Raw genomic sequence first — 16,367 nt, 5'->3', positions numbered from 1 at the left:
ATTTTAAAGTAAACAATTTGTCAAATACTGAAAACACTTAACGAACAGGACAAATGTGGAGCCAGGCGCTGGTCAGTTACACAGAGGGCTGAGATCTGAGAATCAAAACTTGCCCAGGAAGGAAAGTCATGACTCTTATCTCCAATTCACCACCAGAATATGGGAAGTGGTATGGTGGCTCAAAGTGGTACAGTGCTAGCCTTGAGCAAAAGAGCTTAGGGGAGCTACTGAGTTCAAGCCCTCCCCCCATCCCCTCCCCCCGCAACCATGAACCCCCCTCAAAAAAGTATAAATGTATGCAAGGCTTCAAAACAAACATTAGTTAACACTTACTGGACACAGTAGAGAAACCCTTAGGCTGGTTGTAGCTATTTCACTGTCTGGGTCCGCAGTTAATTTCTCTTTAACTGAAATTCAAGAAGAAAACAAAAGAGTAGAACAAGTTTATTAAATGTACATTATGATGCAACTTTAAAACTTAAAATAGAAAACAAGTAAAATTAAAATAATTCACTGCTATTCCCTCCTAATCAATCAAATGGAAACAAAAACTATGATAGGGCTGACAAAGACTACACTACAGTAACAAAAGGAATCGTTATAATGGGCTGACATACTCAAGTAATAAAAGTCTTTTTCCTTTTAATAACTCTTAAAATGATAAAGATCTTCTTCTTCTTCTTCTTTTGTTTTGTTGGTCATGGGGCTTGAACTCTGGGCATGGGTGCTGTCCCTGAGCTCTTCAGCAGAAGGCGCGAGTGGCTCTACCACCTGAGTCACAGCGCCACTTCTAGTTTTCTGGTGGTTTATTGGAGAGAAGATTTTCATGGCCTTTCCTGCCCTGGCTGACTTTGAATCATAATCCTCAGAGCTCAGCCTCCTGACTAGCTAGGATTACAGGTGTGAGCCACTGGCACCTGGCAAGATTTTCTTTTTTAAAAAACTATGACTTTAGCCAGGTGCCAGTGGCTCATGCCTGTAATCCTAGTTACTCAGGAGGGTGAGATTTGAGGATCGAGGTTCAAAGCCAGCTCGGGCAGGAAAGTCTGTGAGACTCTTTTTGTTTGTTTGTTTGTTTTTGGGTCCGGTTGTGGGGCCTGAATTCTGGGCCTGGGTGCTGTCCCTCAGCTCTTCAGCTCAAGGCTAGTGCTCTACCACTTAAGCCAGAGCGCCACTTCCAGCTTTTTTCTTTTTTTGCTTATGTGGTACTGAGGAATCGAACCCAGGGCCTCGAGCATGCAAGGCAAGGGCTCTACCACTGAGCCACCTTCCCAGCCCGTCTGTGAGACTCTAATCTCCAATAAACCACTAGAAAACCGGAAGTAGTGCTGTGGCTCAAGCGGTAGAGCACTTGGCCTTGAGCTGAAGAGCACAGGGACAGTGCCCAAGCCCAGAGTTCAAGTCCCATGACCAACAAAAACAAAACAAAACAAAAAAACCTGACTTGGGGCTGGGAATGTGGCTTAGTGGTAGAGTGTTTGCCTAGAATGCATGAAGCCCTGGATTCGATTCCTCAATACAACATAAACAGAATAAGCTAGAAGTGGTGCTGTGGATCAAGGGGTAGAGTGCTATCCTTGAGCAAAAGAAGCTCAGGGAGCTGGGCACCAGTGGCTCACGCCTGTCATCCAACCTACTCAGGAGGCTGAGATCTGAGGATCACAGTTCAAAGCCAGTCTGGGCAGGAAAGTCCATGAGACTCTTATCTCCAATTTACCACTAGAAAACCAGAAGTGGTGCTGTGGCTCAAGAGGTAGAGTGCTCGCCTTGAGCTGAAGAGCTGAAGGACAGCACCAAGGCCCAGAGTTCAAGCCCCATGACCAAAAAAAAAAAGCTCAGTGACAGTGCCCAGACCCTGAGTTCAAGCCCCAGGACTGGCAAAACAACAACAAAATTATGATTAGGGCTAGGGATGTAGCTTGGTGCTAGCAGTGCTTGACTAGCAAGCACGAGGCCCTGGGTTCCATTTCTTGGTATCACATAAAGAGAAAATAAATAACAACAACAACAAAAAAACAACTATGACTAATATTATGTGCACTCTTTTATTTGAAGAGATAACAATTATAGCAGTAGTTTTTAAGCTGTGCACCAGTGGCTCTCACCTGTTCTCAATCCTAGCTACTCAAGTAGTTAAGATCTGAGAATCCCTGTTTAAAGCCTATGAGGAAGAAAAGTCCACAGGAAGATGGAAGTATGGCTCAAGTGGTACAGAGCCATCCTTGAGTGAAAAAGCTAGGCAAGGGGACAAGGCTCAGCAAGCCTCAGGCTGGCACAAAAAAAGGGGGGGGGAGACAAGGCCCCAAGTTCAAGTCCCAATATTGGTATGAAAGGAAAAAAAGGAGCTTGTATAATTTTTTTGGGGGGGGGTCAGTTGTAGGCTTGAATTCTGGGCCTGGGCACTATCCCTCAGCTCTTCAGCTCAAGGCTAGTGCTCTACCACTTGAGCACAGTGCCGCTTCCAGATTTCTGATGGTTAATTGGAAATAAGAATCTCACAGACTTTCCTGCCTGGGCTGACTTTGAACCTCCACCCTCAGATCTCAGCCTCTTGAGGAGTTAGGATTACAGGTGTGAGCTACCAGTGCTGGGCACTTATATATATATATATATATATATATATATATATTTTTTTTTTTTTTGGGTCATGGGGCTTGAACTCTGGGTCTGGGTGCTGTCCCTCAGCATTTTAGCTCAAGGCGAGTGCCCTACCGCTTGAGCCACAGCACCACTTCCGGTTTTCTAGTGGTTTATTGGCGATAAGAGTCTCACGGATTTTCCTGCCCGGGGTTGGCTTTGAACCTCAATCCTCAGATCTCAGCCTCCTGAGTAGCTAGGATTACAGGTGTGAGCCACCGGTGCCCAACTACTTTTATAAATTTTTAACCTCATATAACATTTTCTCACAGACTTTCCTGCCAAGACTGGGTTTGAAATGTAAGCCTCAGATCTCAGCCTCCTGAGTAGGTAGGATTACAGGTGTGAGCCACTGATACCTGGTGTGCGCGCGCGCGCACGCACACACACACACACACACACACACATATATTATATATATAATATATACATATTATATATATATTTGAGTCATACATTTATATGTAATTAAGTTATTTGTCCTTCTGGCAAATCTGGAATCTATACTTAAATCTTTTCAGGTCAAACTTCCTTTTTTTGTCTTTTCTTTTTCAGTGTTGGGTATTGAACTCCAAAACTAACAATTATTTTTCTTTTTCTTTGCCAATCCTGGGGCTTGTACTCAGGGCCTGAGCAATGTCCCTGAGCTTCTTTTGCTCAAGGTTAGCACTCTACCACTTGAGTTACAGTGCCACTTCCGGCTTTTTCTGTGTATGTGGTACTGAGGAATCAAACCCAGGGCTTCATGCACGCTAGGCAAGTGCTCTACCACCAAGCCACCTTTCTAGCTCAAGACTAACAATTCTTAAATGAATAGCTAGATTATAGGTGTGAGCCACCGGTGCCCAGCCAGATTTTTTTTTTAAAAACAAAACAAAAGAAAACCTATCCTTCAATTTAATATATAAAGTTCTTTATATTTCCCATCTGGAAACCTGAGGCACCAGTTAACTCTGAAAACCTCAATTAATAACAATAGAAAACAGAGTAAGTGCCTAAATTAAATACTCTAATAATTAGAAACTGTCCCATAGTAACTTTTTTTTTTTGTCGGTCGTGGGGCTTGAACTCTGGGCCTGGGCGCTGTCCCTCAGCTCTTCAGCTCAAGGCGAGCGCTCTACCACTTGAGCTACAGCGCCACTTGCGGTTTTCTGGTGGTTTATTGGAGATAGGAGTCTCACGGTCTCTCCTGCCGGGGCTGGCTTTGAACTGCGATCCTCAGATCTCAGCCTCCTGAGTAGCTAGGACTACAGGCGTGAGCCACCAGCGCCCGGCTCCCATAGTAACTTTAAAGTCTACATTGTATAGGGAGCATTAGGTATTTGTATGTATACTCAACCTAGGATTTGAGGGCTGCTGCCTAGCTAAGTGTGAGCTATAACACCCAATAAAGAAAATGAAAAAAGGGAGAGAACACTCTAATAAGCAAGGATGACATCAGAGCTTATGTACACTGTGCTAATAACCATGGGTAAAGAACTCTGTGTTTATAAAACACGTCTGGCTTTGGCACTTTACCAGAACTGGGATTGTTTTTTGCCAAGGGACTCTGGGATATTTGTAGCATCACTCAGGACTATTCAAAATTACCAATACAGAGCAACGGCCTCAAGAGAGCCGGCATGAGGCACACATGTCTGTCCCGTCATGTGCCTAACAGTCCAAGGGCCAGGTGTTCCCCAGACCCGTTAAAAACATGTTTCCATAAATAACTGACTTCAGCTAAGATGTACCTCTGAAGTATACTCAGCACTGTAATTTAGAATTGACTGCTGAGTTAGAGGGGGGAAGGTATGCCAGACTAAAAAAGGTTACTTAATGACCTGGAAATCCCAATTTAGTCTTCACTATTTTATAAGCTGACTTTCGTGCCCCAAAACCATAACCCCCCACCCCCGCTTTGTAGTTTGGAAAGTATAGTCAGCAAAGTATTATGCCATTTAATAACATATGAAGAATAGGCACTTGCTATTATTTACCCAATTTTAGCCCTTCCCTCCCAATCTTAGCTAGTCCTTCCCCTTTCCTCTACCTCCGCCTTCTTTTCTTCCTTCCTTTCCTCCCCTCTCTCTTCCTTCTTTTCTCCCTCACTTTTCCATCCTCTCACCCCATCCCATCTCTTTTGCCAGTACTGAGGATTGGACTTGTACTCTTAGATAGCTTTCTCACTCAAGGCTGCTGCTGCTTTGCCACTTGAGCCACATTTCCATTTCCAGCTTCTTGTTGGTTAACTGGAGATAAGAATGTCTAGGAGTTGTCTGTGTGGGATGTCTTCCAATTAAAATCCAGCCTCCTGAGTAGCTAGGATTACAGGTGTGTGGCACCAGCACCGTTCTCTAACCAAACTTTTTCATAAAGGTTTTTTCAAATAATAGTAATTTATCGAGATAATTAAGACCGGCCAAAATAAACATGCAAATGTAAATTTAGTGATTACTATGATGTTTAATTTTAGATACAAACATGGCTTGATTAAGGAATATGCAATAGCTTCTAATATGTGTGTGTATATTTCTGAGTATGTCTATGAGGGGGTTTCTGGAGGAAACTGACATGTAAATCCATGTACTGTGTTAGGGTATATCTGCTTTCAATGTGGGCACTATGCAATCAACCTGGGCAGATAAAACCACAAAACTCCATTGCCAATTCCATCAAAAAGCTGGCTAGAAGCATGGTTCAAATGGGAGAGTACTACCAATGCAGCACTAACTATAAGACAAGCAAGTGTGAGGCTAGAGTTCAAACCCCAGTATCAGCAAAATAGTGGTAAGGGGTGGGGGGACAATAACAAATAAACGAAAAACTGAGCATCTTTTTAATACAGGTACTGCGTTAAAAAAATAATTCCAAGAAGATTAAATTCCTGCCCAGATATACTGACAGTCTATTAAGGAGTGAATGTTCTCTGTGAGATTATTTCTAAAATGCTCTTAATGGAAGCTGTTTTCAACTCTTGCTTTTAGAAGTTCTAAAATGCCTCCCAGAAGTCAAACATGAAGGATAACTGGAGTTAGCCGAAGGAGGTAGCTGGGAAGTTTAAGACAGAGTGAACAATGACAGGAGGAAAGGAAAAGAATTTAGGTATTCTTGAAATGCAAAGGAGGAGGGGACAATAAATACAGATGAATTGGAACTATGTAATTTAATGTCACTTTCTACCAGACTGCAAACTTCGGGAGACAAAGGGATGATGCACTCTTGTTTAATAATACATTCTCCTGTGCTTGAAACACAGAACATTCTTCATGTAATTTCTTAAACGAGAATAAATGAATAAAAGATTAACTTTGAGCAGAAAAAGGGACAATTTCTCTAACACTGGAAGGATAAAATGAAGATGGGCACAAAAATAGGTTAAGTTGAAAAGTAGTTATGGCCATACTAAAAGAAGAAATGAGCAGTTTAGAGATTTCATTTCCTGTAACCCCTTTTTGTGACATTGTCAGGGTATTTAGAGAAGGAGGAACAGTGAGTAGAATATGGCTAAGGCTTCTCTTGTGAAGGGGCAAGAAAAAAGAAAGAGGAACTTGACAAAGAACTCTAGTAAAGAACACGTAAAAGACTTTTGTGATAGTTGTGAAAACTACAAGACAAAAACCTTATTAAACAAATGAATCAATGGATGGATTTTTCTCTGTGAAATGTCTAAATACATTATTCCTGCAAGAACATATAGTGACTGACTTAAGAAAACTTTGCTAGGAGAATTTATTTATAAGATTAAGAATAACATAATGGATATATCTTCAAGTAATTTGATAATTTCAAAAATAACTGAGACATATGTTTTCTTAATATTTTACTTACACAATTCACTGGATAGGGTTTTTTTTTTTCTTTTAGATAACACAAAGGTTAATACAGTTAATTAGAGTAAATCTCTTACTTGTAGAATTCAAATTAATGTTCCAATGTTCCATTAGTTTACCTGGCCATTAGTTTACCAGGCTAAGATACATACAGTGACAAAAATCTCACTCAGTGTATATCCTGTTAGCAACATAAGCTGATTGATTGATTGATTTATGTCTGTCATGGAGCTTGAACTCTGGGCCTGGGCACTGTCCCTGAGCCCTTCAGCTCAAGGCAAGCACTCTACCACTTGAGCCACAGGGCCACTTCCAGTTTTCTGATGGCTAACTGGAGATAAGAGTCTCAAGGACTTTCCTGAGAGCTTCATATCTCAGCCTCCTGAGTAGCTAGGATTATCGGTATGAGCCACTGATACCCGGCAAGCTGTTTTTTGTTTTGTTGTTGTTATTGTTGTTGTTTTTGCTGTTTAACAGGGGCTTATTGGGATTCCTTAGAGAAAATGCAATTCCAGGTCCACCTTCCCATTCTCCCTCCAGATGGTGCTAGAGTAAGTGGAGAAGATTGTTAAATATAATGGCTCTATTTACCTTATTTCTTGGTATTCTCTTTTCCACACAGGCTCACATAATTTCATGATGCTTTCTGATTAGCATTTTGAAGCAAGTATAACCAGCAGGATTATGAAAAAAGAAAAATTCTTTCTTGCCCTCTCCTTCAAGGTAGATATTTATCTGTCTCTTCTTTCAGGATTCTCAGTATTTCCTGTCTTTGCTGTATGGTACTCACTTCTCTTGATTCCAGAACAGTGCTGTCTTTCTAGCTGTCTATCCCCACCTGTAGATTAATGCTCCCCTCTTGACTCAATATTATTGCTAGTTTTTTTAAATGTCCAGTCAGTTTCTAAAACTCTTTTTTGTTTGCTTATGTGATACTAAGGAACTGAACCTCATGCATGCTGGGCAAGTACTCTGCCACTAAACCACATTCCCGGCCCGGTTCCTTGAGCTCAAGTGATCCTCCAAATTCAGTCTACCAAGTAGTTGTGGCTACAGAAATCCACCCCCATGCCCAGCTACTTGAATTTTCAAAAGCACCCTTTTTATACAGAACCTGCTAATGAGCTATTAAAGGTATATTATTATTATTTTGCCAGTTGTGGGGCTTGAACTGAGGGCCTGGGCCCTGTCCCTAAGTTTCTTTTGCTCAAGGCTAGCAATCTACCACTTGATCCACAGTGCCATTTCTGGCCTTTTCTGTTTATGTGGTACTGAGGAATCCAACCCAGGGCTTCATGTATGCTAGGCAAGCACACTACCACTAAGCCACATTCCCAGCCCCAAAATTAATAATTATTAAAGGGGCCTGTCTAGGATACTAGACCTGAAAAATTAAAGCAAATAGCTCCTCCTCTTCTATCACATCTACTTTTAGATATTAAGTTACAAGAATGGTTTAGTGGTAAAGTGTTTGCCTAGCATGCATGAAGCCCTGGGTTGGATTCCTCAGCACCACATAAACAGAAAAAGCCAGAAGTGTCACTGTAGCTCAAGTAATAGAGTGCTAACCTTGAGCAAAAGAAGCTCAGGGACAGAGCGCCCAGGTCCTGAGTTCAAGCCCCAGAACTGGCAAAAAAAAAAAAAAACAAAAAAAAACTAAAGGGGTTATTTGCATCTGTCTTCTCCTTTGAGATGTTAAGAAGCTGTAGGCTAAGTGCTAAGAGACACAGAATTAGAAGACATGTCTAGGCCAAAGGAAAGTCCTACCGTCACCTATGATGACTTATTTTTTAATTTCCTATTTTATTTGACAACCTAAAATTAATGCTTGCTAAAACTTCCAACTTATGTCTCCCCCTCTCCCTCCCCCCCTCTTTGGTCAGTAGTGCGCTTGAACTCTGGGCCTGGGCACTGTCCCTGAGCTCTTTAGTTCAAGGCTATCTATCACTTGAGCCACAGCACCACTTCTGGTTTTCTAGTTGCTTATTGGAGATAAGAGGCTCATGGACTTTCTTGCCTGGGCTGGCTTTGAACTGCGATCCTTAGATCTCAGCCTCCTGAGTAGCTAGGATTATAGGCATGAGCCACCAGTGCCTGGCAAGTCTCTCCTTTTTGTGATACATCTTTAAATTCTTTTCACCTGTGGATCCCAAAATCCTGCATTTTGTAGAAACTAAGAAGCTGAGAAAAACCTCTCCTGTCTTATTCCCATGCCCTTCCTATTAAAAAATCTGATGGTGAGATCCATTATTCAACTCACATCAAGAATACATAAAGGAAAGCTACCCAACTGCTGAGTCCTTGTCCCTAAATTCATTTATGAAGAACCTGCTCCTGGCAAAGAGCAGAATAACAGAACTCTGTTTCCACTGACCTCAAAAACTGAGGACAGTAAATCCAAGATTTTACATTTCAAATTCAATACATCAAAATGAGCCCTCTAGCAAGTCACACCAAAGAATCCAGACTTCAGAAAGGCTTTAGGAATCATGTGTCACAAACCTCTTGTTACACATAAGAGTTACTCACCCAGGGCCACTGGGTTTATTATGGCATAACTTACCTTCTTATTTCTTCTACCTTATTGTATATTTTTCCTGGGCCTAAAATAATTTTCTCAAAATGTATGTCAAGACCTCATCTCTAAAAATTCCTGAAATATTTTTGTAGCAAAATATTCTTGTGTTTGATGTGTCTTACAAAAACAGATGATAAAATACTACTCATAACAAAGATGTTAAAACTCCTCTTAGGTCTTGTTTTACAAGCTTACAATACAAGGTTCTCAAGAGTTTTTAACACTCTGGAGCTGGGAAGGTGGCTCAGCGGTAGAGTGCTTGTCCTTGCATGCATGAGGCCCTGGGTTCGATTCCTCAGCACCACATAAGCAGAAAAAGCTGGAAGTGGTGCTGTGGCTCAAGTGGTAAGAGTGCTAGCCTTGAGCTGGAGAGCTGAGGGATAGTGCCCAGGCCCAGAGTTCAGGCCCACAACCGACAAAACAAAAACAAAAAAAATCTCGAGTTTTTAACATTCCATCACAGGCTGTATATTAAAAACAAAAAACCTAAAATTTCTCAGGTTGAGAAAAACACTAACCCTTAGCAAAAAAATTCAGCTATATAAATGAAGTAAGTTTATAATACGTACTTAAAGCTCTAGAATGATCCGGATTCCTTATTCCTTTTGCTCGTAACCTCTGAAGAAGAACTGTTGAGGACAACTGTTTTACAAGATATACTGCCATGGAATAGGTCTGGGGGGAAAAAAAAAGATGTAAGTAAAACAGTACAGCTATTTTAATTCCACAACAATATAGAAAAAAAAAGCCCACTTCTTAAAGTACCTCTTATGTTTCAAGCACTGTCTTAGGTGTTTTCATGAGCAGTATTTCATTTATTCTTAACCACAAAGCACCTGAGGTGGACACTAGCCTGTTTTTATGGATAAGGAAACTGAGGTATAAAGAAGTAAAAGAATCTGTCCTAATTTTGCAACTTTCAAATGACATACCTAGAACCTAAAACCAGGTCTTCCTGTTTTTATAAGACCTGACTGCTTATGCTTGAAACTAATGACTTTAAAGTACCTGTAAGAAAGAACAATGATAAAACTAAATATAAATCAAGACTACTGAAAATCATAAACCATACTTAGTAGTATTTAGTAGGCAGTAGATATATATTTAAAATAATATTTATTTATTTATTGGTCAGTCATGGGACTTGAACTCTGGGCCTGGGCGCTGTCCTTCAGCTCAAGGCTAGCCTCTACCACTTGAGCCACAGTGCCACTTTCAGTTTTCTGGTGGTTTATTGGAGATAAGAGTCTCACAGACTTTCCTGCCGGAACTGGCTTTGAACCATGATCCTCAGATATCAGCCTCCTGAGTAGTTAGGATTACAGGCATGAGCCACTGGTGCCAGACTAAAATAATAGTTATTAAAAAGTTATTTGAATAAAGTTACAAATCAGATTATCAGAGTGGCTTCCTGGTTTTTATCTTTTAGCCTTTATGTCTTCAACTAGCTTTTTTTTCTTTTTGGAGCTGTTGCTGAAGCTTAAAGCATCACACTCATACTTAGCTTTTTGTTTCTATCTTTTGAGTCACACTCACTTCTGGCTTTTTGTTGGTTAATTCAACATAAGAGTCTCTTGGATTTGTCTTCCTGAGTTGGTTCTAAACTGAGATTCTCAGATCTCAGCCTGTAGAGTAGCTAGGATTGCAGGTGTGAGCCACCAGTGCTGGCTCAACTAGTTCTTGAAGAGGCTCTACTTGGGCCATGACCACAATACACAAAGAGAGTAATTAAGGTTTGCAAAGAGAAGTACTGGTTTGGTAAGTGAATTACCAGTAGAGGGAATTAGCCAGGATGGTTGGGGGAGAAGAAAAGTTAACAAGCCAGGCTGGATGAAGGGTACATATTGGATAAGAGGAAGAAAAAAGAGCACAAGGGAGGAGAGAAGTCTAAATAACAAGAATCCTTTTTTACTTGATGCTAGGATCAAGTGGCAGATCAAAAATACTTAAAGCAAAGTAAAATAAAATTTGTATCATCTTATAGTTTATAGCTAGCCATAGTTCTCAAACAGTCTTTACCTATAACTACTTCATTTAAAACTTTACTGAAGGGGGCTGGGAAGGTGGCTCAGTGGTAGAGCGCTTGCCTTGCATGCATGAGGCCCTGGGTTTGATTCCTCAGCACTACATAGCAAAAAGAAAAAAAGCTGGAAGTGGCACTGTGGCTCAAGTGGTAGAGTGCTAGCCTTGAGCTGAAGAGCTGAAGGACAGAGCCCAAGGCCCCATGACCAGAACCGCCCCCAAAAAAAACCTTTACTGAAGGCCTACAAAAGATAGCTAAGTACTGTTCAAGGAAAGACTATATTAGTTGAATTATAATCATATAACTTATTTGCTTAATGCTTCAAGCATAATAGAAACTAAAGAAATGCTAATCAACACTAAGATTCTACACTGACAGCTTTAATTTCCAGGACTTGAAATTACCCTAAGGCTTTATATAAATATTTAAGATGAGAGCAAGTAAAAAACACCACAAGTTCAGCAAAAAGATATGTTCACTCTAGTTGAAACATGTAACTAAATAGCCATTCCTACTGAGAGTAAGGAATTATATTTAACATTCCATGAGAGGTTCTGCAGCAAAAATTCCAACAGTGTCATAGTAATCCTTCTGGGTAGATAAAAAAGAGTATTCCTGTTTTACCCTTCAAGGTGCTTTGTAATATCAACTACTGCTATATAATTGCATAGTTATTTTTGTTTATTCATTAGATACTTTCTGCATAATCAAAACACAATCTACTCATTATGTCCCCTTTTATAACAGTATTTAAATAATTTCTCTACAAATAATCCAAGTTAATAAATGCCAAATATGGTAAATTTTTCTGACTTAGGCCAAGAAATTACAAAAATATCTCACTTATTTTCTTCAGGCATTGTATTAACTCTCCTATTTTCTTAGAGAATATATATTTATAACTTTTTTTTCTTGAGATAGGGCCTTGCTATAGCACCAGGATAATGATGAACTCATGAACCAGCTGACTAAAATATCAAAGTAATTATCACACACAACATAAATTTAAGATAGGTTAATTTTATTTTATTTTTCATTGGTCATGGCACTTGAACTCAGGGCCTGGGAACTGTCTCTGAGTTCTTTTGCTCAAGACTAGTGCTCTACCACTTTAAGCCACAGCACCATTTCCACTTTTCTGGTGGTTAACTGAAGATAAGACTTCCCTGTCTGTGCTGGCTTTGAACTGTGATCCTCAGATTTCAGCCTCCTGAGTAGTTAGGATACAGGTGTGAGCTATTGGTGCCTGGCTAGATTTAATATTTAAAGGTAAAAGTCTAGAAGGTCAACTTATTTACCTAAGTTTGGAAAAAACAGACTAAGCATGATGGAGAAAAGGAAAAAAATACAAAGCAAAGAACTGAATAAGATTTGGCGCTATAAGGTACAGATTTTGTTTTTTTTAAATAAGACTGTGTTGAGAGATACCCAAATAAACAGTGAAAGAGGGAAAGTACATCTGTGAATCTTTCAAAAAAATTGGTCAGTACTCACAAAATTTCTTAAAAATTTTCATGCTTTTTGCCACAGCACTTCTACTTTTGATAATTACTGAAAGAAAATTATCACGCATGCAAAGCTATACCTATTAGGATAATTTTCAAAATGTTCTTAGGAATAGCAAAAGATAATCTACAAGTCAAGTGCTCAACCACAGGGATAGACTAAACAATGGCATAGAAAGACTTATGATAAATTGTGAAATGAAGGATCAGGTTATAAAACACTGGATAATGCATGAACCTATTTTTCAAATGGAAACATGAATAAAATTTATTGTATGACAAAAAGGCTTTAGCAACTCATTTTACAGTATAATAATTTAAATATAAACTCAGGTACTCATGGTGATTAATTTTTCCTTATAGTAGGAAAATCTGGTAAATATAAAAATTACTTACTCTTCCAATTTCTGCAGTCCAAGAAACAACAATTGTGTTTGGTACTGTTGTAGACAATCGGACAAGTGAGGTGATATTAATTGGTCGGCTGGGTCGCTTTGGTTCCACACCATTTTTAGTAGGTGGAAGGTAGCCCTAAGAAAGAAATATAATTTATTCCAATTTATATCTACAATTATTTCAGCTTCAACTTCTTAAAAAATATATATATAAACGCACTGGAAAAAAGAATGTTTCAACAAAAAGGAGAAAAGAAAACTTTATTTCTAAGAGTTACCTGAGTTATTATCTCTCCAGACAACCCCCCCCCCCCAGTCTCATTACACTAAGCCTGAAAAAATGTTACTATTAGAAATCCCTTAAATTCAAGAATTAGGATCAATTCATAAATAGCTAGACACAACTCATTCCCTTTCCCCTGTGTAAGGCACATCGTTCAAATCTTCCATTCATTCACAGGCTCACAGATTCTTGTGAACCTAGTGTTGAAAACATTTCTCCCTAAAATCCAGCATAAAACTATTTCATCTAGTAGTTAACTTGTAAAAGAATTTCACTAACTCACACAAATACATACACACACACAAAGCTCCAAAATAAAAATGTTTTCTTAATGAAATACTAGGATTAACAACAGCTGTAGTTACTAATTAAGATAGTTATATTGGTAATGTGTTTTGAAAATTAGCTTTAGAACTTACAGGAAGGCTGCAGGGTTTTGTATTCACTTTCACACAAAGATTGGGCGGGAAATGATCTTCTTGTGGACAACTAGTTTCTGATAAACAAAACCTACACAATACAGATCAAGTTTAATTTTTTTTTATTAAAACAACTTCATTACCAAATATAAGAATGAAATAATTCACACATGAATAAGTATATGCCAACAGGCTTAAGATAACAAAATGACCTTTGAACAACATGAATTTCAACTGCATAGATCCACTTATATACAGATTTTGTGTAGATTTGGAAATGTATAACAATGTAAATAAAGTGCAATGTCATAAGAAATATATATATATATACACATGTAGATAGTAGTCCAATTTGTTATTTATTATATGGAATATGCACAAAAAATTAGATCTTATAAAAATTTAAACACATAAACCATATGGGCACCATTCTGTCAAGAGAATGTAAACAAACATAATGAAGTATTAAATCAGAAAAAAAACCATAAAATGAGTTGCAGTACTTTTAACAATCATTTCATAGCTACCTACTGTTGTAGTTGTTGACAACCTCAAGTGTTGTTAAGTGTCCACTCAAAATGCCCTGTGGCACAGGTCATCTTGGTTTGAATAGTCCCTCTCTCCTGTAAACTGCCTACAGTAGTAAAAAAGTGAGATAGGGTTCCTACTTTTTTTTTCTTAAACCAGATATAATATACACAAAATATGTGCTATCCAACTGGGTTATCACTAAAGTTTCTGGTCAATGACTATGAGTAGTTAAGTTTGGGGGAGAGGGGTTGATGATTTTTCAGTAGTTAATTTTGATAGAGTTTCATGCTTTTTCCCACCGAAGTTGTTCAAGAGTTAACTGTAAATAATTCTGTCAACTACCTGAATTAGCAATCATGACAATCAATTAGTAGTTGTCCTCTTGATGATTTTGATTATTTAAATATGCATGTGAGATAAGGAACACTTATTTCCTCATGTGTTAAAAAGTAAACAGGTTGCCAGGCGCTGGTGGCTCATGACTGTAATCCTAGCTACTCCGGAGGCTGATATCTGAGGATCACAGTTCAAAGCCAGCCCAGGCAGGAAAGTCCGTGTTTTATATTTTGAAACAAGATTATATTATGTAAATATGGCTGCATAGATATATAAAAGCATAGAACTAGATCTTTTCTTTCAGAGCTATGTTTTCAAGCTTTGTTTTGGCAATGGGACCCTTTCTTGGAGTGAAAAGGAACCTATAAAAAAAGAGATAAAAGAAAAAAAAAGAGATAAAAGTAACACAACTTTTAATTCATAGTATGTATGTGTTATGGGTAGAAGGGAATAAGAATGGGACAATTGGTACCAATTGTATGAATCTGAGAATGATGTAGTTTGAAAACTTTCTTTTTTGTTTTCTGTTTCTATCCTGCTATTTTAAAGCTGAGATTAAAGGTTTTCCCATGATTCTATGACTTACTAGTGAACTTACACTCTGTTCACAACTTAGTATCTGATTACTGATACAAGACTGTTTATCTTTCCCACAATATAGGAAAAATAGTTAACTGAAGAAAACAATTTTCTATTTAGTGTATGTCTGTCTGTGCGTGTGTGCGAGCCAGTTCTAGGGTTTGAATTCAGGGCCTGTTAAGTGTCCCTGAGCTTTTGTGCACTCTCTAGTTCTACCACTTGATCCACAGCTCCAAGTCCAGCTTTTTGGTGTTAGTTGGAAATAGTCTCACGGATTTTACTGCCCTGGCTGGCTTTGAATCACAATACTCAGATCTTAGCCTCCTATGTAGCTAGGATTACAGGTGTAAGCCACTAGTACCCAGCTTTTCTTTACTTTTCTACCTCCTATTCCAACAAGAACAGTGTGGCACACTTAGGTTCATATGTAGATAGTAATATAAAATTGGTTTATATTAGCAAGAGAAAGATATTAGTAAAAACGATTTCTTAGATAACCTAAGAAATGAATGTGCTAAGAGGCATCTGTGAACCTATACTGGAAAAATCTTCAGTGCCTCTTTGAAAACTTCCAAGAGATGTTTCATATGGATTCTAAACTAGAACACATTCAAATTATTTAAAATACAGGACTAAGTAAATTAAAATATGTGTTTTTTTTAGTCCATGTGATTCTGAAGATTTAAGTATTAATAAGGATCTTCCTTTTGAAAAGCCATTATTTCTTTTTCTTTCTTTTTTGCCAGTCCTGGGCTTGAATTCTGGGGCTGGACACTGTCCCTGAGCATCTTTTGCTCAAGGCTAGTGCTCTACCACTTGAGCCACAGTGCCACTTCTGGCTTTTTTTGAGTAGTTTATTGGAGATAGGAGTTTCACAGACTTTCCTTCCTCAGCTGGCTTCAAACCAAGAAGCCTCCTGAGTAGCTAGGATTACTGGCATGAGCTAGCTACTGGTACCCAGTGAGAAGCTGTTATTTCTAAAGAGCTCACCAGCATCCTCTCCCCAAGGTAGTGGGGATTGAATTCAGGGCTTTTAGCTTGCCACACAGGCTCTATCACTTGAGCCACACACTCAGTTCCTTTTCACATTGGTTCATTATTTTTTTTTGGGGGGGGGTCCAATCATGAGGCCTGTACTCTGGGCCTGGGCGCTATCCCTCAGCTCTTCAGCTCAAGGCTAGCGTTCTACCACTTGAGCCACAGCGCCACTTCCGGCTTTTTTCTTTTTGCTTATGTGGTGCTGAGGAATTGAACCCAGGGCCTCAGGCA

General features: G+C 39.0%; 1 protein-coding gene across 1 annotated transcript in view; it reads right to left on the bottom strand.

Moving 5' to 3' along the window:
- Pias1 (protein inhibitor of activated STAT, 1) overlaps nt 1-16,367 on the bottom strand; it is a 71,474-nt gene that overhangs the window by 26,540 nt on the left and 28,567 nt on the right. The window contains exons 4-7 of the mRNA XM_013012106.1: nt 13,653-13,743; nt 12,952-13,086; nt 9,597-9,702; nt 334-407 (exon numbers count right to left, since the gene is read on the bottom strand). Of these exons, the coding sequence (XP_012867560.1) occupies nt 334-407; nt 9,597-9,702; nt 12,952-13,086; nt 13,653-13,743 (406 nt within the window). The remainder of the gene's footprint in view (nt 1-333; nt 408-9,596; nt 9,703-12,951; nt 13,087-13,652; nt 13,744-16,367) is intronic.

The sequence above is a fragment of the Dipodomys ordii genome, unplaced genomic scaffold, assembly GCF_000151885.1.
Source record: "Dipodomys ordii isolate 6190 unplaced genomic scaffold, Dord_2.0 Scaffold15, whole genome shotgun sequence".
Lineage (NCBI taxonomy): Eukaryota > Metazoa > Chordata > Mammalia > Rodentia > Heteromyidae > Dipodomys > Dipodomys ordii.
This window is presented reverse-complemented; position numbering and strand designations above follow the sequence as displayed.